Consider the following 21,835-nt stretch of genomic DNA (forward strand, 5'->3'; position numbering starts at 1 on the left):
TTATAGCCCGACCAATATGGGATTTTTCTATCCAATTCCTATTTTAGAGTGAAAATATTGTCCAATAACTGATTTACAGTACCAGTCAAAAGTTTGGACACACCTACTCATTCAAGAGTTTTTCTTTATTTTTATTATTTTCTACGTTGTAGAAATTGAAATAACACATGGAATCATGTAGTAACCAAAAGTGTTAAACAAATCAAAATATATTTGAGATTCATCGAAGTAGCCACCCTTTGTATTGATGACAGCTGTGCACACTCTTGGCATTCTCTCAACCAGCTTCATGAGGAATGCTGAGTACTTGTTGGCTGCTTTTCTGTCACTCTGCGGTCCAACTCACCCCAAACCATCTCAATTGGGTTGATGTCGGGTGATTGTGGAGGCTAGGTCATCTGATGCAGCACTCCATCACTCTCCTTGGTCAAATAGCCCTTATATAGCCTGGAGGTGTGTTTTGGGTCATTGACCTGTTGAAAACAAATAATTGTTCCACTAAGCGTTAACCAGATGGGATGGTGCGTCGCTGCAGAATGTAGACAAATAATATACCTGCACATTATGAATGAAAACATATGACTTATGGAAGTGGATAATTCAATAATAACAGTAGGCAAAAACAACAAAATGCAGAATAATTCAAAATTGTTAAGCAAGCTTTGAATTTGTGTCCTAAAAGGTTAGGAGCATCACAAAATCTATGGTAGCATCAGAAAGACAATATTTTTTTATGGAAAAACTGTTGCTCTTGTGAACGGAGGATAAACTGCATGGATTCCAGCCAAAACAATAGCCTAGGCTTGAGCTGCCTCATTGAGGCTACGCCTTGCCGCTTTGCGCCTCGCTCCAAGTGTAGCCTCAGTGAACGGTCCTTGCTATCCAGGATCCTTGGGACCTCCCTACCCTCCATTGAAATTGAAAAGTTAAATGGTTACGTTAAGTTTTGGGTTATGGGTAGTGGTTAGGGTTTAAGGATATCCCGAGGGTCCCGGATAGCACTACCCCTTAAGTACTCTCACACAGCTAGTTAGTTGAGTACTCGTCCTGGAAATGAGGGTGGCGAAATGGGAATTTGGACCAGTCCCTGACAAGTAACAACCCTACATTAAAACTAGCAAAAACTACTATGGGACCTGCTATGTTATTTTTGTGTCTTTGAAAACATTGGAATGACCGCTTGAGGAATTCCCTTTGCAAAGAGCAAATATAACACCAGATTTCGCAGGCTTCTCTAAAGGGCTGTAATGTTAACGTTACCACAGAGTTGATCGTTCTTAGCGTGGCACTTGCTTCACATTTGGACATAGAATCCATTGTTTGTCACGACACCCAATACCTTACCATGTAACAGTATAGGTCCAGTGTGCATTTTTGGCACTTTACTGAGCTGGCACTCACCATAGAGGCAGTAATAGTTAGTTCACAGTATTTCACTCTCCACTCTGACTGGTGTAGTTGCTTTGGGTGATTGTGTCCAATCTTGCTGTAGCATGCCAAGGCAAGATAGACTAATGGCCATGTAAAGAGCGCCATCTTCAGCACAAATAATGAAATGCCCCCCCCCCCATGAAGAACAGCTTTTTTTCCTGCTTTTTCCCCCTTTTTTTGTGGATTAAACGCTGATACAAATGCATCCAAAAAGGCCAATATCGTCCGATAATATCGGTCAACCGATAAGCCCGACTGGGCTCTCTTCTCAATGTAGTCAAGGTATGATATTATTGTTATTTTCAAATCAAATTCTATTTTGGGGCTTAGTTGTGGTCACTTTGCAATGTACAAATTATGATAATGTTTTTCCGGGCCCCGACCATTCACGCCGACCCGCGGCTGAATCTAGTTGCCTACCCCTGCCTTATATAGGGCACTACCTTTGACCAGAATTTGTCTTAACACAGGGCCATAGGAGAACACTGTGGTATGAGGGTGTCAGTGTGACCTGGTCACACTGATATAGTTGATGATTGACAAGCTCTGTCCTGCACATTGTGTAAACTTGAAGCAACAGGTGTAAAAAGGCCGATAAGGGATATTGTAGAAATAGAAGTTCAGGAATCAGTGCTTTTTTTTAAACAAGATTGTGTGCTCCAGTGTTGTAATGCATTAGGGGCCAGTTTCCCAGACACACAAAGCCTAGAGAATCCCTCCAAAATTCTGTACCTGGTATTCTGACTTGACATATTAATAACCAGATATTGAAACAGTTTATGAAAAGGCACAATAATGTATTGAATAGGTTATGTGTATAATCCCATGTCCTTCGGTGCTGCGATGTAGCCTGTAAAGCGAGAAAGATGCATGTTAGAGTTTGGTTGGCACGCGGGCAAATCCTGTTATTTACGCTTTCCATGCATGTATTTTTGTGCATTTAATTTGCCTTACAAAGTGCACATTGAAATGGTATTGAGATCACTATTTCTACAGGAATATATGTTACACGCCTCACTATTAATCCTCGTTATTGATGAGATAAAACGTTACCTCCTGCTGCTTCGGGAGTTTTGGCATACCAGGTCTGAAGTCTGAAGCTTTTATCTCCCCCTGGCCAAATCCCAGGGGGAGATAAAATCCCAAATCCCATAAATGTTACTCCAATCTATTATAGGCTTTTTTCATGGGCTAATTGTTACCTAAAGCTAGTTAGTTGAGCTATATGTTATGGTGCATTTAATGCCTGTATTTCAACCTGTTAATTGTTGATACAGTCCGAGGTGAGCCCTGATGGAATTTCATTTAAGCCATGTCATTCCTTTCTTGGCCGGGTTGCGGGCAGTTATTATCAAGGCCTGTTGTGTATTGAGTTTAACCTTGATTTGATTTATTTTCAGTTTACCCCAAGTTTGTTTCCTGTTCTGGCCATCGTCATGTTTATTTTGTTTGTACATTGCTGTACATTTACATTTACATTTGAGTCATTTAGCAGACGCTCTTATCCAGAGCGACTTACAGTAGAGTGCATACATTTTATTACATTTTACATACTGAGACAAGGATATCCCTACCGGCCAAACCCTCCCTAACCCGGACGACGCTATGCCAATTGTGCGTCGCCCCACGGACCTCCCGGTTGCGGCCGGCTGCGACAGAGCCTGGGCGCGAACCCAGAGACTCTGGTGGCGCAGCTAGCACTGCAATGCAGTGCCCTAGACCACTGCGCCACCCGGGAGGCTACTGTACATAGTGTATAGCTACTGTACATACTGTATACTGTACATAGTATACAACAGTTGTGGTGCCTCTTCTCCAATAATAAAAGTCACCCCTGGGCACTGCACTGGGTCCATTTGTCTGCCTATAACCTAAACCTCCACCACTAGGGCGGTGTCCCATACAATTCGTTTGTGTCCAAGAAGCTGGACCCAGATTTCCCATTACATGATTGTCCAGCTAGTGTAACTGTTTCCCTCTCCCCTCCTCTTTTCTCCTTTCCTCACCTCTTCTCCCCTCCTGCAGACTGAAAGACGTCCAGTCCATAGATGAGCTGAGCGACGTGTACAGCCACTTCCTGCTGTACTACGGCAGAGACATCCCCAAGATGCAAAACACAGCCAAGGCCGCCAATAAGAAGAAGAAGCTGAGGAAGATCAAGGAGGTTAACGAGGACGGTAGGAAAACATAATTTCTTGGGCTTACTGTTACATTTTTTTACTGAAAACTGTTATAGTAAATAACTACATTGTTACCCAGAAATGATTTGATAAGGAGATCGAAACAGCTGCAATGAGGATGGCATTGTTGCATGTAAAGTAAAATAACGGCACCTTTTGAGCAACCATGCTTTGTCTTTTTTTAAATGCGTTTACCAAACGCCACACTGTGTGACATCATGTCTATTCCCTGTCCATTCAGGTGAGGAGGAAGAGGTGGAGGTGGAGGAGGAGGAAGAGCAGAAGGGGCCAGACCTGAAGCTGGCATCTCGTAGAGACATGTACAGCATCTGTCAGAGCGCAGGGCTCGGTAAGTCACCTCTGCTGACCTCTAATATGTTGTCTTTATCCCTACTTTATTGGACATATGCTTGACTTCGTTGTGCGTGTGGTGGATGCAAGGGCCTTGACATGTGAAATGTAAACCAGGTATGTGCACATGCAGTACCCTGCTCTGCCTCAAGACATTACTTCTGGCAATCTGTCCTTTTCGAGAGAAAAAAGCCATAGTCAATCAATCAATAATATAATAATTATTTTAGCAAAAATGTTTATTTTTAATTTACAATCCGTGGAAGCTATGAGAATAGGAAGATTCAAATCTTTTGTGAAGCATCACAGCACAGTTGAAAAATATATGGCAAATAAAAATCCGAAATGGATGATGTTGGAAGATAGATGGGAAAGGTTGAGTGGAGCTGAAGGGTGGGACTAATAACAAGATAAACAATGTAGGGCATACGGGATCTGTGAAATGTGTATAGGTGCGGAGCTATTGTGAAATAGCACAGTTACAAGTGGAAATCAAACTGGATGGACAACAGAAATAGAGGAAGGACTAAGAACAAACAAGAGAGAACTATTATAAAGTAGACTGTGTCTGTAAAATGTGTATAAGATGTATAAATTGAAGGTAAAAACAGAAATGTTTATCAGTTTACTCCAATTGGGGGATCGGTGGTAGGGTTTGCAGGGAATAATAATAAAGGTATACTCTTTAAAAAAAGTATGTATGTCTATGTAGGTATGTGTATGTATATATGTGTATATGTATGCATACGTGAATGGATATATATATTTACCCCAAAAATAATGGGGGATTGGAAATGATGCAGACAATTACATTGGAAGCAACATTCTTTCCGCAATATTAAGCTGATCCACCCCCCCACAAAAAATTACAAAAAAATCTGTCCTTTTCGTATTCAGCAGAGACTGATGTTTTAAAATTCGTGCTGTCAAAGTTGATGCGTTAATAACGCCTTAATGCGTTACATTTTGAATGCCTTTTGAACACATGTCCTGCACCGCGCAGTCTCCAAAGGTCCCTCAGTGTCCTTACACAACAGCGGGTTCGACAATGCCCTAGCCAAACGGCAAAAAATGGTTGGCCGTTTCAATAACAGCCCACCGAAACAACAACCACTGATGCTCTGGCCCAACAGAAAACGTACATCACCATGCCAACCACAGCTGACCTGGAGAAACTGCAGAATCTGGGGGCAGTACTGGAGCCCTGCAAGTAATCTTCTTTATCACTCTGTTAGTGAGTGTGAGAGAAACCATTTTCTGTACATTTCCTGCTCAATGGTGTTGGATGCTTTGTGTCATCTCCTTCGGGTGACCGAGAGCTCTGATGACGTTCACAGACCTGGAGAAACACAAGGAAAGCACCAACCTCACGTGGCTGAAGATCGCCACAGCACCCGACCCAAGGTTTAAGGACCTGAAGTGCCTTCCTAGACCTGAGAGGGGTGAGGTGTGTGCTTTGGTCAGCAACTTGCTGAAGGAAGAGAGGCCTGCACATCAACCTGATAAAGCAACAGAGTCAGAGCCACCAAAGAAGAAAGCTGCCCTCTTGTTCAGTCCTTCTGAGTCTGTGTCTGGTGAAGAGGAGGAGTCCTTTGAGAAATGTGTGGAGTGTGGGCACACACCAGGCTGGCCTGCATTGCACGAAGGCTCCTGGCAACGCCTGCCACATCAGTACCTTGTGAGAGGTTGTTTTCACTCTTTGGCCGTATCGTACAAAAGAAGAGAGCAGCTTTTTCATCTGAAAATGTCAATGGGCTTGTTTATCTTAGCAACTTAGTCAGTGAAAAGAAATGGGAGGACGACTGAAGTGTATGGTCACAAGTTTATGTTCAGTGGAATTCATGACATTGTTGGACAGGTTTATGCTATTTGTTCTTTGTATCCATAGAGCCAGTGCTTTTTTCTTATAGCCAACCCTCCAATCGGTAACTGGGAGAACAATAATTTGGAACGGCTGACGCTTTAAGTGTGTGTGTGTGTGTGTGTGTGTGTGTGTGTGTGTGTGTGTGTGTGTGTGTGTGTGTGTGTGTGTGTGCGTGTGTGTGTGAACTTCATGAACATTTATGAGCGAGTAGGCCTACTGGGAGCATTATTAGTAAGTTACAGGACTTTTTTATTGCTTGTTTGTGGTGAATATGCCATTAAATACATTCTGATACAGAGTAGTTGTTGTGTTTCAGTCCCTACATGCCTATAACTCAATACACTGCTTCTTTTTCAAGTGGGATTTATTTATTTTTTTGCACCAAATTTGAGCAAATAAACTTTTGAGATTAACCACAGAATTTTATGCGATTAATTATTTTAATAATTTGACAGCCCTAGTTAAAATATGAGTGCACTGAGACATGTATAAAGATTGAAGATCCTGTCTTCCTTCCCTTCTCTCTGTCTCAGACGGCCTGGCTAAGAAGTTTGGTCTGACCCCAGAGCAGTTTGGGGAGAATCTGAGAGACAGCTACCAGCGCCACGAGACAGAGCAGTTCCCTGCCGAGCCTGTAGAGCTGGCCAAAGACTACGTCTGCAGGTAACTACACCACACACACAGCAAGTAATAACAAGTAACTCTGTAGAGCTTGCCAAAGACTGTCTGCAGATAACGCACACACTGACCCCTCTACCTCTTTTTGCTGTCTCTCTGTAGCCAGTTTAACAGTCCCGAGGCTGTGTTGGAGGGGACTCGTTACATGGTGGCCATGCAGATTTCCAGGGAGCCTCTGGTCAGACACGTCCTCAGACAGACCTTCCAGGAGAGAGCCAAGATCAACATCAATCCCACCAAGAAAGGAAAGAAGGTACCGGAACCAAGACAATGCACTAACACTAATGTCGAGTTATTTAGGGTATTTGGACTAAATGCCATGATATCTTCCCTATGTATCACCACTCGGCTTAACTATAATTTAACAAAATGACAAGATACAAACGGGCTACAATGCTGTGCCAAAATATACCAAAGTATGAGTGAGACCTGTCTCTAGGCGACAGCAAACGTGCAGACAATACAACTAGGGCTGACCCCAATTAGTGGGCGGCAGGGTAGCCTGGTGATTAGAGCGTTCGACTAGTAACCGAACTGTTGCAAGATCGAATCCCCGAGCTGACATGGTACACATCTGTCGTTCTGCCCCTGAACAAGGCAGTTAACCCACTGTTCCTAGGCCGTCATTGAAAATAAGAATTTGTCCTTAACTGACTTGCCTAGTTAAATAAAGAAAATAGTCAACTGGTCGATTGTTTGGTCGCTAGGCTGTTGGTTGACCGAGATCGTTTTAATCGAGCAGTAACAAATATATATACACTGCCGTTCAAAAGTTTGGCGTCACTTAGAAATGTCCTTGTTTTTGAAAGGAAAGCACATTTTATGTCCTTTAAAATAACATCAAATTGATCAGAAATATAGTGTCGACATCGGTAATGTTGTAAATGACTATTGTAGCTGGAAACCGCTGGTTTTTAATGGAATATCTACATAGGCGTACAGAGGCCCATTATCAGCAACCATCTCTCCTGTGTTCCAATGGCACGTTGTGTTAGCTAATCAAAGTTTATAGAAGTGAATCGCAAATTCAAAACCACTGGACAGCAACGTAATACGCTAAAGCACTGATCATTGGGAACGAGACTGCTAAGGTTTCCTCCATAAATTAAGTAGGTAGTCTAGCCTACAAAACTAAAACAATCCAGATGTTCAAATCAAAAGGCCTGATCTAAAATTACATCAATATTGTAGCCACATCCCACGTCCCCGGTGGTGACACATTCAGAACTCAAAAGATGATTTAGTATTTATACTGAACAAAAATATAAACACGACATGATTAAAATGTCAACTATTTTACTGAGTTATAGTTCATATTAAGAAAATCAGTCAGTTGAAATAAATTCATTAGGCCCTAATCTATGGATTTCACATGACTGGGCAGGGGCAAAGCCATGGGTCGGCCTGGGAGGGCATAGGCCCACCCACTTGGGAACCAGGCCCAGCCAATCAGACTGAGTTTTCCCCCACAAATGGGCTTTAATACAGACAGAAATATTTAATCAGCTGTCCGGGTGGCTAGTCTCAGATGATCCCACCGGTGAAGAAGCCGGGTGTGGAGGTCCTGGGCTGGTGTGGTTAAACGTGGTCTGCGATTGTGAGGCCGATTGGAAGTACTGCTAAATTCTCTAAAACGATGTTGGGAGGCTGCTTATGGTAGATATATGGTAGATAAACATTCAATTCTCTGGTAGCAGCTCTGGTGGACATTCCTGCAGTCAGCATGCCAATTTCATGCTCCTTTGTGTTCTGTGACAAAACTGCACATTTTAAAGTGACCTTTCATTGTCCCCAACACAAGGTGCACATGTGTGATGATCATGATGTTAATCAGCTTCTTGACATGCCACACCTGTCAGGTGGATGGATTATCTTGTCAAAGGAGAAATGCTCACTAACAGGGATGTAAACAAATTTGCACACAATTTGAGAGAAATAAGCTTTTTGTGCATATGGAAACTTTCTGTGATCTTTTATTTCAGCTCATGAAACATGAGACCAACACTTTAAATGTTGCGTTTATTTTTGTTCAGTATACTTTAAAAGCTCTGACGAAGGCCAAGAGAATAAGAAACATTAAGTCAGAAACAAAAATCTAAAAATACTTCTATTTTCAATGGTGTAGCCGACGATGCGGTACTCGTGGTCATTTTATGGCGAACAAAAACTACTTGCCTACATTTGAACACCAGCGCAGAAGCTTCAGACATCTTCCCAATTAAGTAGCCTAGTCCCCATATCTAATTGTTCAGCTGTTGTCAAAGCTGAAATTAGAATGACATCCGGTCATTTAAAGTATACTTGATTTTCGAAATGTCGCGTACTTTATTTAAGCTTGAATTTTTTTTTTGCATACTCAAACGGCCTACTATTTAGAACCCAAGTGTGGGCGTTCGGACACGGTCAACGTTTATAATCACTATGTTTGACGTACAGCTACTTTGCGTCATTCCCTGGGTTGTTCTGAACAGAATGAGCCTATGTTTGTCGTATTGTGAATATAATTTGCCGCAGAACACGTATCTCAATGCACTCATGACTCCATTCTATGCGCGACCAATTTATGATCTGCTTCTCTGAATTTCCTGGTAAAAGCCTAACACTTAAAGATGGCGTTTTATAACTTTGCTAGTCATGTTGGCAATAGAACAAGCTTTCAAATGATGCCCACCTGACCCAGATTGTGATTTTAAAATTTGAGTTTTTTTGGATTGCTTAAACAAAAACAGTAATTGTGTGATGGTGGGGATACAGGGCTGTGTTCATAACAACTACAAGTGTGCTTTCTCTAGTTCTTCAACGACACAGCTAGGAGAGCTCAAAAAAGCACCTTATCATTGAAGTCATAAAAGTGCATTGGAATAACTTGAACTGAGAGGTGTGTGGCCACTTGGAGACACCAGTTAGACCTCTCACTCAAACCCTTGTCATTTTGTCTTTCTTGGCACCTACCCCAACTTTTCTATTAGTATTCTTATCAATGTATCCAGAGTGTTTTCAGATTTCGCTATCAACAAATGCGGCGAAAAGTACAGTAAATGTCAAATACTGTACAGTGCCTTCAGAAAGTATTCACACCCCATGACTTATTCCACATTTTATTGTTACAGCCTGAATTCAAAATAGGTTAAAGATTTTTTTTCTCGCCCATCTACACACAATACCCCATAATGGTGAAAATGTTTTTGTAAATGTCTTCATGTTTATAGAAAATTAAATGCAGAAATATCTCATTAACATAAGTATTCACACCCCTCACTCAATACTTTGTAGATGGACTTTCTTGGTAAGTATCTAAAAGCTTTCCATACCTGGGTTGTGCAACATTTGCCCATTTTTTTTTTTTTTAAATAAAATCTTCAAGCTCTGTCAAATTGGTTGTTGATCATTGCTAGACAACCATTTTCAGGTCTTGCAGTAGATTTTCAAGCAGATTTAAGTCAAAACTGTAACTCGGCCACTCAGGGACATTCACTGGCTTCTTGGAAAGCAACTCCAGTGTAGATTTGTGTTTAATAGTCACATGTACAGGGTTGCAGGTGTGATTGCAGGGTACAGTGGAAATCTTGCAGGACTAAGTGAAGTAAAATAATTACAATTGTAATAATAACAATGGGAATAGAAATGGCACTATATACATAATAACTAAATGTCCATAGTGGGAGTAGCAGAGGGGGAGGAATGTCCGTAGGGACAGTAGCAGGGGGAGCAGGTAGCTGACTAGTGGTGGATATTCAGCAGCCTGATGGTCTGAGGGTAGAAACTATTGGCCAGTCTTTAATTTTTTGTCATGGTGCCCTTGTACTGTCTCTGTCATTGAAGTGGGGAGAACAGAACAGGGCATGGCTTGGCTGGCTGATGATCTTGGCCTTTCTGTGACACCTGGTGTTGTAGGGTAGGGGTCCTGTAGGGCAGGCAGTGTGCACCCAATGGTGCATTCGTCTGCACGTATCACCCTCTGAGGAGCCTTGCGGTCCGCGGCGGTGGAGTTGCCGTACCAGGCTGTGATGCAGGCCGAAAGTATGCTCTTGATGGTGCTCCTGTAGAACACTGTGAGGGCCCTCAGGACAGGCCACATTTCTTCAGCATCCTGAGGTTGAGGAGTCGCTGTTGTGCCTTCACTATGGTGTCTGTGTGGTTAGACCATTTCAGCTTCACTGAGATGTGTACGAATTGGAAGTTAATGATCGTCCCCACGGCGGCCCCAATTGATGAGAATGGGGGGGGGGGGGGGGGGGGGGGCGGCCTGGTTCCTCCTGAAGTCCACAATCAGCTCCTTTGTTTTGCTCACTTTGAGGGAGAGTTTACCTGTCACCACGCCATCAGAGGGCCTACCTCCTCCCTGTAGGCTGTCTCATTGTTGTTTGTAATCAGGCTTACTACTGTCGTGTCATCAACCAACTTGATGATAGTTTAAACTGTGTAAGACCACGCAGTCGTGGGTATACAGGCAGTACAGGAGGGGGCTGAGGACGCAACTTTGTGGGCCCCCATGTCGAGGAGGTAACGTTGCCTACCTTGACCACCTGGGAGCGACCCGTCAGGAAGCCCAGGACCCAGTTGCATAGGGAAGGAGTTCAGAGCTGTGAGCTTTGTAATGAGCTTATAGGGCACTATGGTATCGATGAACAGCATCCTCACACATATATTCCTTTTGTCCAGGTGGGTAAAGCCTAGATCACATTAGTGTCATAGCATTTTGGTACACCAGAAGTACATTCATTTCCTAAGGAACGCCGCGTTTGCCTTGCAGCGTTGCAGATGCCGTGGCAGTGCGTTCTGTGGCGCATACGTTGGATTTATCAAACGTATACATCAAACTGTATGCGTAGACGGCTTCACATCATTTTTTTCTTATGCTGGGCATCATTCACAAGTGTTATTATATAATTCACAAGTGATTCACGAATAATATTGTCACCCATCTGACTGTTCTTGATTTAATCTTGACTTTACATATACTAAATAATATATGTGACTTTTCTTTTCTTTTCTTTTTTTAATGGACCATTATCATGCACCTGTATCGAAACAGGGGCAGCGGGAAAAAATACATGTCATCTATGCACTTAGATAGCAAATGGAGGACGCTTTTCCCCGTGGTTTATTTTTATGCCTTCCAGGTAGGCTATACTCCTGTTGTAAATGCAAGCAATGTGCCTAATATTAGGAAAGTTGAGAAATAAATATAGTAGGCCTAGCCTATAGAAAGCTTACATTTTTATTACATCTGCAAACATTTTGAAAAACCTGTTTCCACTTTGTCATTCTGGGGTATGCACAATACGTAGATTGATGAGGAAAATGTTTTATTTAATACATTTTAGAATATGGCTGTAACGTAGCAAAATGTGGGGAAAAGTCAAAGGGGTCTGAATACTTTCTGAATGCACTGTAGCTCCGAAGCGCTACTTTGTAACCTATGTTTTTTTTGTGTGTCTCTGAAAACAGAGCTTCAGGAATATCTTTCGCAGATAGCAAATACAGCACACCGGATTTCGCAGGCTTCACTAAATGGCTGTAACGTTAACGTTACCACAGAGTTGAACGTTCTTAGCACGGCATTTGCTTTACTTTTGCAACACCCTACCATGACACTTCACTTAACAATATATAGCCATTGCTTATTTTTGGCACTTTAATGAGCGGGCAAGCTTCTATCTACTCAGCACTCACCGTAGACGCAGTAACAGTTAGTTCACAGTATTTCACTCTCCTCTCTGACTGGTGTAGTTGCGTTGGGTGATCGTGTCCAGTCTTGCTGTAGCTTGCCATTACAAAATGGGTTTATAGTCATGTAAAGAGCGCCCTCTTCAGAACAAATAATGAAATGCAAAAAAAACAAGTGAAATTCTATGAACAGCTTTTTTTTCAATCGTTTTCTCCGCATTTTATATCGGTCCTTTACGGTGGATTAAACACATACAAATACACCTGTAAAAGGCTAATATCGGTCAACCGGTAAATCAGTCAGGCTCTACTGATATTGCCTGGGGTTGTTCATCATGGAAAATGTATGTAGAGCAATGACTGTCAACACAGTTACATGCAGTTCGACACTGAAAGAGGACACATCAGTTATCACAAAATGGGTATTTTCGGAAGGTAGAATGTGAACCGGCGATTTGTAACATTTTAATCGATTTTCTGACAGACGCCTGCTAAATTTGGATCGGTTTGGGGTCCGCAGACTGATACACTTGTATCTTAAACATTTGAATCGCGGACCGATGCTTATTGGTGAATCGTTACATCCCTAATGGTTATACATATGCTTTTCATATTTCTTTAAGAAAATTTAAATGAAGCCCTATCCATCTAGGTTCATTCCCACCAGTATAAAGGGTTAAGACATTATCTTCTTTGTACCATGCCATGTTAATTGACCTCCGGTTTGTTATTAGGATATGGATGAGGCCCATTTTGGCTACTCCTTCAAGTACCTGAAAAACAAGCCAGTGAAGGAGCTGAACGGAGAACAGTTTTTAAAGATGTGCCAGGCTGAGGAGGAGGGCCTTCTCACCATTGACATCTGCATCGACCTCCTAGGGGTCAAAGGGTAAGGAGAGGCATTGACCTCCATTGAGGTCAAAGGGTAAGGCGAAGGGCATCACTCTCATAGGGGTTAAAGGGTATGGGGAAGACGACCTTTGAGTTAACCCTTGTCTCCTGGAATGGTCAATTGTGCAAAATATTTATTTTGTCTGTTCCGCTGGTTTGTTTCAGAACAAGGCTAAAGGCTTCTGCTCTGTTATTTCATAATAGTTTTTCTCTCTCTCCCTCCCTTCCTATCCACCCTCCCCCCCAGGTTTGCAGGTGACCAGACGTACTTTGATGAGATCAAGCAATTCTATTACAGAGATGAGTTCAGCCACCAGGTGCAGGAGTGGAACAGACAGAGGACCCTGGCCATCGAACGCTCCCTCACACAGTTCCTCTACCCTCAGATGGCCAAGGAACTCAAGAACAAACTCATCGCAGAGGCCAAGGACAACATCATCAAGGTATATACTTGATAGTGTTACAGCACACCTAGCTACATCCAGGACTCAGTATCATGTATTCCATACACTGTTGAATACCTCAAGAGTTGGCGTAACTTGATCATTGGAGATTTTTTTTTACTTTTCATGATATTGTGAATTTCAATTTAGAAGAGCCGATGTTCCAGCACATGTTGTGAATAAACATCCATTTCAAGCTTTAGTGTACATTTTGGTCACAGTGGTGTATTATTCCTCTTCCGGTTCACCTTTGACCCTAGTCGTGTTGCAGGAGGCTGTATAACTGGCTGAAGGTGTAGCGGTGTAGTGTAAGTTTGTATACACTGTGATATTGTGTGTCCGTCCAGTCGTGTTGCAGGAGGCTGTATAACTGGCTGAAGGTGGCTCCCTACAGACCAGACCAGCAGGCGGAGGAGGAGGATGATGATCTGATGGATGAGAGTCAAGGAAAAGGCATCAGAGTCCTGGGAGTGGCCTTTGCAGACAGCAGGTGTGTGTGTGTGTGTGTGTGTGTGTGTGTGTGTGTGTGTGTGTGTGTGTGTGTGTGTGTGTGTGTGTGTGTGTGTGTGTGTGTGTGTGTGTGTGTGTGTTTGCGCAAAAGGGAAGGCGGTGTGTGTGGGCACGTTTTGTTTGTTTGTGGTGTCCTCCAACTTATTGTATACCATGTGCATTAATAATAACTGAAAGTTGTAATTCTGTTACCGTAGAGACACGCCAGTGTTCTGTTCTCTGATCAACGGAGAGGGAGAGGTGGTGGACTTCCTCCGTCTGCCTTACTTCCTGAAGAGGAGGAATGCATGGAGGGAGGACGAGAGGGACAAAAAGGTACAACCTCTCCTCTCCTCTGTCCACCTCTCATGCCATCTTATCATTTAGCCATGCATTCATCACTTCGTCAGTGTAGTTGTATCAAAAGATAGTTCACCAAAAGTAAAGAAATACACGTTTTCTCACTTTGGAAGCATCATTCCAGGAGATAATACAGTCCACACTTTGGGTTTGTTTATTCAGCTGCTGTCACCAACCTGTTAATCTTTAGATTTTGTCTCATTTTATTTTGTTCTACTCAGTCTTTTATTTCAGACTTTCATTCATATGATTATTATCATGGAGCGTATTATTGTAGTGTTTTGTCTCCTCAGCTCCAGGACATTGAGAACCTAAAGAAGTTCCTGATCAGTAAGAAACCTCACGTGGTGGCTGTTGCCGGGGAGAATAGGTGAGCCTTCTCCAACTACTGACCACAATTGAGAAGAAAAAGTCGGAGTTGGTTCTCGTTGGTTTATTTTTGGATACCTACGGTAAAGGGCTTTTTTGGCGTGCGTGTTTGGTGCGTGTGTGTGTAGAGATGCCCACATGATAATGGAGGACATTAAGAGGACAGTGAGTGAGTTGGAGCAGGAGTCTTCTCTACCTGCTGTGGGAGTGGAGCTGGTGGACAACGAACTGGCCATGCTTTACATGAACAGCACGAAGTCTCAGGTACACACCCTCCGTATACGCACACACACACGCACACACAGTCCACATGAACTGCAAGAAATCAACAAGTCTGTTTTGACACAGCATGAATGCATAGCTACGTATACACACACACACATCTGCTGACACATCTAACCATACTCACGACTCCTCCCTCCTTCCCTATTCTCTCTCGCTCCAGGCTGACTTCAGGGACTACCCGCCGCTACTGCGTCAGGCCGTGTCCGTAGCCAGGAAGATCCAGGATCCCATGGTGGAGTACGCTCAGGTCTGCAGCACAGACGAAGACATCCTCTGCCTCAAACTACACCCTCTTCAGGTGAGACACTGAGTGTGTGTGATGTGTCATCAGGACCCATATTCATATAGCCTCAGAGTGGAAGTGCTGATATAGCAATCTTATATGTTGTTTAATTTAGATCATAATTAATAAGATTAAATGGACACGGGGGACCCAATCCTAGATCTGCTTGAATATTGTCAGGGAAAAGTTATCAATACTCAGTGGCCTTCGTGGAATGTTGATTTTATGGTACCCTCTCTTTCCCCTTTGTCCCCTCCCCACCTCTCTCCCTCTCTCCCCTCCCTACCCTCTCAGGAGCATGTAGTAAAGGAGGACCTGCTGAATGCTCTGTACTGTGAGTTTATAAACCGGGTCAACGAGGTGGGGGTGGATGTGAACAGGGCCATATCTCACCCCTACACACAGAGCCTGGTCCAGTTCGTCTGTGGCCTCGGACAAAGGAAGGGATCGCACCTGCTCAAGGTCCGTCTTTGTCTCTCGCTCTCTGTGTCTGCCTGCCTGCAGGTTTTGAGTCAGAGCCGTGTTCAGTATATCTACTTGCTCCGTGTCTGTACACGGTCTGTATTGTGTCTCGCCCTCTCCGAAGTGAGTCCTGTGTCATGCTAATGTGTATGTATTCCTTTGTCCTATGTAAAGGAGCAACATTAGACATTTTTACAGTATTAGTATACCAGCGATGTCTCTCCCCAGATCCTAAAACAGAACAACACTCGTTTGGAGAACAGGACTCAGCTGGTCACCATGTGTCACATGGGCCCCAAGGTCTTCATCAACTGTGCCGGCTTCATCAAGATAGACACCGCCTCGCTTGGAGACAGGTACGTGTGTCTCTCTCTCACTCTCTCTCTCTCTCTCTCTCTCTGTGTGAAGGGCAAAAAGTTATATTTGGATGGAGTTTTTTTTGCCACCTAGAATGTTCTTCCCCCACTGCGTATTCCTACGAAAAATATGTATTTTACATTTTTATGTCCAATAATTTACAGTTGTTTTGTATGCTCTTGGTATAATGTTGGTTCTAACTCAGTCCCTTTCCACCTCTGCAGTACGGACTCATACATCGAGGTTCTGGACGGGTCCAGGGTGCACCCGGAGACGTATGAGTGGGCCAGGAAGATGGCGGTTGACGCTCTGGAATACGATGAGTCCGCGGAGGACGCCAACCCGGCCGGTGCGCTAGAGGAAATCCTGGAAAACCCGGAGCGACTCAAAGACCTGGACCTGGATGCCTTCGCTGAGGAGCTGGAGAGACAGGTACGGATAGGAGGGTGTGTTGGAGGGGTTGTATGTGTCTTCCTGTCTTATATGTTGTTCTTAAATCCCCTGAGAACCTTATTCTCTCCACATATACCTTTTCAATGACCTCTCACCTGTCCAATCCTTGCTGGGTTACGTTTATAAGAACATCATGCCATGTCCTCTCACCTTGTCCTCTTCCCTGCAGGGTTACAAACATTATTTGTATGATATATTCCCCTTGTTATCCATCTTACCTCTATTCTCTCCTGTAGGGTTATGGTAACAAGGGCATCACACTGCACGATTTACACTCCCCTACATATTTACTTGGACAGTGAAGTTGAAACGTTTAATTTGGCTCTATACTCCAGCATTTTGGATCTGTGATCAATTGTTTTATTTGAGGCGACAGTACAGAATGTCACTTTTTATTTGAGGGCATACATGTATATCTGTTCTACCATTTAGAAATGAAAGCGATTGATGTATCTAGTCCCCCGCATTTTGAAGGTGTCATAAGTATTTGTTTAATTCACTTATGTTAAAGTAGTCGAAAGTGCGGTCTAAGGCACTGCACCGCAGTGCTTGAAGCGTCACTACAGATCCGGGTTCGATCCCGGGCTGTGTCGCAGCCGGCTGCGACCGGGAAACCCATGAGGCGATGCACAATTGGCCCAGGGTTGTTCGGGTTATAGGAGGGTTTGGCCGGCCGAGATGTCCTTGTCCCATCGCGCTCTAGTGACTGCTGTGACAGGCCGGGGGCATGCGCGCTGACACGGTCGCCAGTTGTACTGTGTTTCCTCCGACACATTGGTGCGGCTGGCTTCCACTTTAAGCGGGCAGTTTGTCAAGAAGCAGTGCAGCTTGGCAGGGTCGCGTATTTGGAGGACGCATGGCTCTCGACCTTCGCCTCACCCGAGTCCGTACGGGAGTTGCAGCGATGGGACAAGACTGTAACTACCAATTGGATATCACGAAAAAGGGGTAAAAAGTACAACAAATAATAATAAAAACATTTAAAAGTTGTCAAGTTTAGTATTTTGTCCCATATTACTAGCCCGAAGTGACTACATCAAGCTTGTGACTCTACAAACTATTTGGATACATTTGCAGTTTGTTTTGGTTGTGTTTCAGATTACGTTGTGCCCAATAGAAATGAATGGTAAATAATGTGTCAAAGGCTAGGTAGGAGAAAACTGAGGATGGATCAATAACGTTGTAGTTACTCCACAATACTAACCGAAATGACAGAGTGAAAAGGAGGCCTGTATAGAATACAAATATTCCAAAACATGCATCCTGTTTGCAATAAGTCACTAAAGTAATACTGCTACAAATGTGGCAAAGAAATGAACAAATTCACCTTTCAGCAGGACAATAACCTTAGTCACAAGGCCAAATATACACTCAAGTTGCTTACCAAGACGACATTCTGAATGGCCTAGTTACAGTTTGGCTTAAATCGTCTTGACAAGACTTGAAAATGGCTGTCTATCCAACCAACATGACATAGTTGGAATAATTTCTTGAAGAATAATGTGCAAATATTGCACAATCCAGGTGTGCAAAGGTCTTAGAAACTTATCCAGAAAGACTAACATGTATTGACTCAGAGGTGTGAATACTTATAAAAATTTGATATTTCTGTATTTAATTTTCAATAACAATAAATGTAAAAAGAATTCTGAAAACGTGTTTTCACTTTGTCATTATGGGGTGTTGTGTGTAGATGGGTGAGGAAACATATGTATGTAATCCATCTTGAATTCAGGTTAACACAGCAAAATGTAGGTATACGTCAAGCGGTATGAATACTTTCTGAAGGCAATTTATAAAATAAAATTGGTGTGTTGACAGACAGTTAACACTGGTTAAATCAAAGAGAAACGGGCTGTCAAACTGAGCGACTCATTTAAATGTATTTTGGTTGTGAGCAAACTTTGTCCAACATGTACGTGGGTATACTGTGGGGTCTGAAATTGACACCCTTGATAAAGATGAGCAATAATAACTGCATAAAATAAATCATTCAAATACTGAGCAATGTTGTATGCTCAAAATTGGAAAATTATATTGGTTTATACTAATACATCAATTAGCATTAAGGTTAGCATGTCTTGGGTATGGTCTTTGACCCTCTTTCTCACTCATCAATCAATCAATCAATTTTATTTTATATAGCCCTTCGTACATCAGATAATATCTCGAAGTGCTGTACAGAAACCCAGCCTAAAACCCCAAACAGCTAGAATGCAGGTGTAGAAGCACGGTGGCTAGGAAAAACTCCCTAGAAAGGCCAAAACCTAGGAAGAAACCTAGAGAGGAACCAGGCTATGAGGGGTGGCCAGTCCTCTTCTGGCTGTGCCGGGTGGAGATTATAACAGAACTATGCCAAGATGTTCAAAAATGTTCATAAGTGACAAGCATGGTCAAATAATAATCATGAATAATTTTCAGTTGGCTTTTCATAGCTGATCATTAAGAGTTGAAAAACAACAGGTCTGGGACAGGTGGCGGTTCCATAACCGCAGGCAGAACAGCTGAAACTGGAATAGCAGCAAGGCCAGGCGGACTGGGGACAGCAAGGAGTCACCACGGGCGGCAGTCCCGACGCATGGTCCTAGGGCCCAGGTCCTCCGAGAGAAAGAAAGAGAGAAGGAGAAAATTAGAGAGAGCCAAGATTTTCAAAATGTTCATAAATGACAAGCATGGTCAAATAATAATCAGGAATAAATCTCAGTTGGCTTTTCATAGCCGATCATTAAGAGTTGAAAACAGCAGGTCTGGGACAGGTAGGGGTTCCATAACCGCAGGCAGAAGAGTTGAAACTGGAATAGCAGCAAGGCCAGGCGGACTGGGGGCAGCAAGGAGTCACCACGGCCGGTAGTCCCGACGTATGGTCCTAGGGCTCAGGTTCTCAGAGAGAAAGAGAGAACGAGAGAATTAGAGAGAGCATACTTAAATTCACACAGGACACTGGATAAGGCAGGAGAAGTATTCCAGGTATAACCAACTGACCCTAGCCCCCCGACACATAAACTACTGCAGCATAAATACTGGAGGCTGAGACAGGAGCGGTCAGGAGACACTGTGGCCCCATCCGAAGAAACCCCCGGACAGGGCCAAACAGGAAGGATATAACCCCACCCACTCTGCCAAAGCACAGCCCCCACACCACTAGAGGGATATCCTCAACCACCAACTTACAATCCTGAGACAAGGCCGAGTATAGCCCACAAAGGTCTCCACCACAGCACAAACCAAGGGGGGGCGCCAACCCAGACAGGAAGTTCACGTCAGTAACTCAACCCACTCAAGTGACGCACCCCTCCTAGGGACGGCATGAAAGAGCACCAGCAAGCCAGTGACTCAGCCCCAGTAACAGGGTTAGAGGCAGAGAATCCCAGTGGAGAGAGGGGAACCGGCCCTGGAGAGACAGCAAGGGCGGTTCGTTGCTCCAGAGCCTTTCCGTTCACCTTCACACTCCTGGGCCAGACTACACTCAATCATATGACCTACTGAAGAGATAAGTCTTCAGTAAAGACTTAAAGGTTGAGACTGAGTCTGCGTCTCTCACATGGGTAGGCAGACTGTTCCATAAAAATGGAGATCTATAGGAGAAAGCCCTGCCTCCAGCTGTTTGCTTAGAAATTTTAGGGACAATTAGGAGGCCTGCGTCTTGTGACCGTAGCGTACGTGTAGGTATGTACGGCAGGACCAACTCGGAAAGATAGGTAGGAGCAAGCCCATGTAACGCTTTAAAGGTTAACAGTAAAACCTTGAAATCAGCCCTTGCCTTAACGGGAAGCCAGTGTAGGGAAGCTAGCACTGGAGTAATATGATCAAATTTCTTGGTTCTAGTCAGGATTCTAGCAGCCGTATTTAGCACTAACTGAAGTTTATTTAGTGCTTTATCCGGGTAGCCGGAAAGTAGAGCATTGCAGTAGTCTAACCTAGAAGTAACAAATGCATGGATTAATTTTTCTGCATCATTTTTGGACAGAAAATTTCTGATTTTTGCAATGTTACGTAGATGGAAAAAAGCTGTCCTTGAAACAGTCTTGATATGTTCGTCAAAAGAGAGATCAGGGTCAAGAGTAACGCCGAGGTTCTTCACAGTTTTATTTGAGACGACTTTACAACCATCAAGATGAATTGTCAGATTTAACAGAAGATCTCTTTGTTTCTTGGGACCTAGAACAAGCATCTCTGTTTTGTCCGAGTTTAAAAGTAGAAAGTTTTCAGCCATCCACTTCCTTATGTCTGAAACACAGGCTTCTAGCGAGGGCAATTTTGGGGCTTCACCATGTTTCATTGAAATGTACAGCTGTGTGTCATCCGCATAGCAGTGAAAGTTAACATTATGTTTTCGAATAACATCCCCAAGAGGTAAAATATATAGTGAAAACAATAGTGGTCCTAAAACGGAACCTTGAGGAACACCGAAATGTACAGTTGATTTGTCAGAGGACAGACCATTCACAGAGACAAACTGATATCTTTCCGACAGGTAAGATCTAAACCAGGCCAGAACTTGTCCGTGTAGACCAATTTGGGTTTCCAGTCTCTCCAAAAGAATGTGGTGATCGATGGTGTCAAAGGCAGCACTAAGGTCTAGTAGCACGAGGACAGATGCAGAGCCTCGGTCTGACGCCATTAAAAGGTCATTTACCACCTTCACAAGTGCAGTCTCAGTGCTATGATGGGGTCTAAAACCAGACTGAAGCATTTCGTATACATTGTTTGTCTTCAGAAAGGCAGTGAGTTGCTGCGCAACAGCTTTTTCTAACATTTTTGAGAGGAATGGAAGATTCGATATAGGCCGATAGTTTTTTATATTTTCCGGGTCAAGGTTTGGCTTTTTCAAGAGAGGCTTTATCACTGCCACTTTTAGTGAGTTTGGTACACATCCGGTGGATAGAGAGCTGTTTATTATGTTCAACATAGGAGGGCCAAGCACAGGAAGCAGCTCCTTCAGCAGTTTAGTAGGAATAGGATCCAGTATGCAGCTTGAAGGTTTAGAGGCCATGATTATTTTCATCATTGTGTCAAGAGATATAGTACTAAAACACTTAAGTGTCTCTCCCGATCCCAGGCCCTCGCAGAGCTGTGCAGATCCAGGACAGCTAAGCCCTGGAGGAATACGCAGATTCAAAGAGGAGTCCGTAATTTGCTTTCTAATGGTCATGATCTTTTCCTCAAAGAAGTTCATGAATTTATTACTGCTGAAGTGAAAGCCATCCTCTCTTGGGGAATGCTGCTTTTTAGTTAGCTTTGCAACAGTATCAAAAAGAAATTTTGGATT

General features: G+C 43.4%; 1 protein-coding gene across 1 annotated transcript in view; it reads left to right on the plus strand.

Annotated features, from left to right (window-relative positions):
• LOC129868695 (transcription elongation factor SPT6) overlaps positions 1 to 21,835 on the plus strand; it is a 65,591-nt gene that overhangs the window by 11,422 nt on the left and 32,334 nt on the right. The window contains exons 12-25 of the mRNA XM_055942873.1: positions 3,457 to 3,608; positions 3,853 to 3,960; positions 6,360 to 6,489; positions 6,607 to 6,757; positions 12,909 to 13,063; positions 13,313 to 13,508; positions 13,856 to 13,998; positions 14,216 to 14,333; positions 14,651 to 14,727; positions 14,855 to 14,990; positions 15,172 to 15,309; positions 15,589 to 15,756; positions 15,985 to 16,112; positions 16,338 to 16,545. Coding sequence (XP_055798848.1) covers positions 3,457 to 3,608; positions 3,853 to 3,960; positions 6,360 to 6,489; positions 6,607 to 6,757; positions 12,909 to 13,063; positions 13,313 to 13,508; positions 13,856 to 13,998; positions 14,216 to 14,333; positions 14,651 to 14,727; positions 14,855 to 14,990; positions 15,172 to 15,309; positions 15,589 to 15,756; positions 15,985 to 16,112; positions 16,338 to 16,545 — 2,008 coding nt within the window. The remainder of the gene's footprint in view (positions 1 to 3,456; positions 3,609 to 3,852; positions 3,961 to 6,359; positions 6,490 to 6,606; positions 6,758 to 12,908; positions 13,064 to 13,312; positions 13,509 to 13,855; positions 13,999 to 14,215; positions 14,334 to 14,650; positions 14,728 to 14,854; positions 14,991 to 15,171; positions 15,310 to 15,588; positions 15,757 to 15,984; positions 16,113 to 16,337; positions 16,546 to 21,835) is intronic.

Source organism: Salvelinus fontinalis, chromosome 13 (assembly GCF_029448725.1).
Source record: "Salvelinus fontinalis isolate EN_2023a chromosome 13, ASM2944872v1, whole genome shotgun sequence".
In the NCBI taxonomy this organism is placed as follows: domain Eukaryota; kingdom Metazoa; phylum Chordata; class Actinopteri; order Salmoniformes; family Salmonidae; genus Salvelinus; species Salvelinus fontinalis.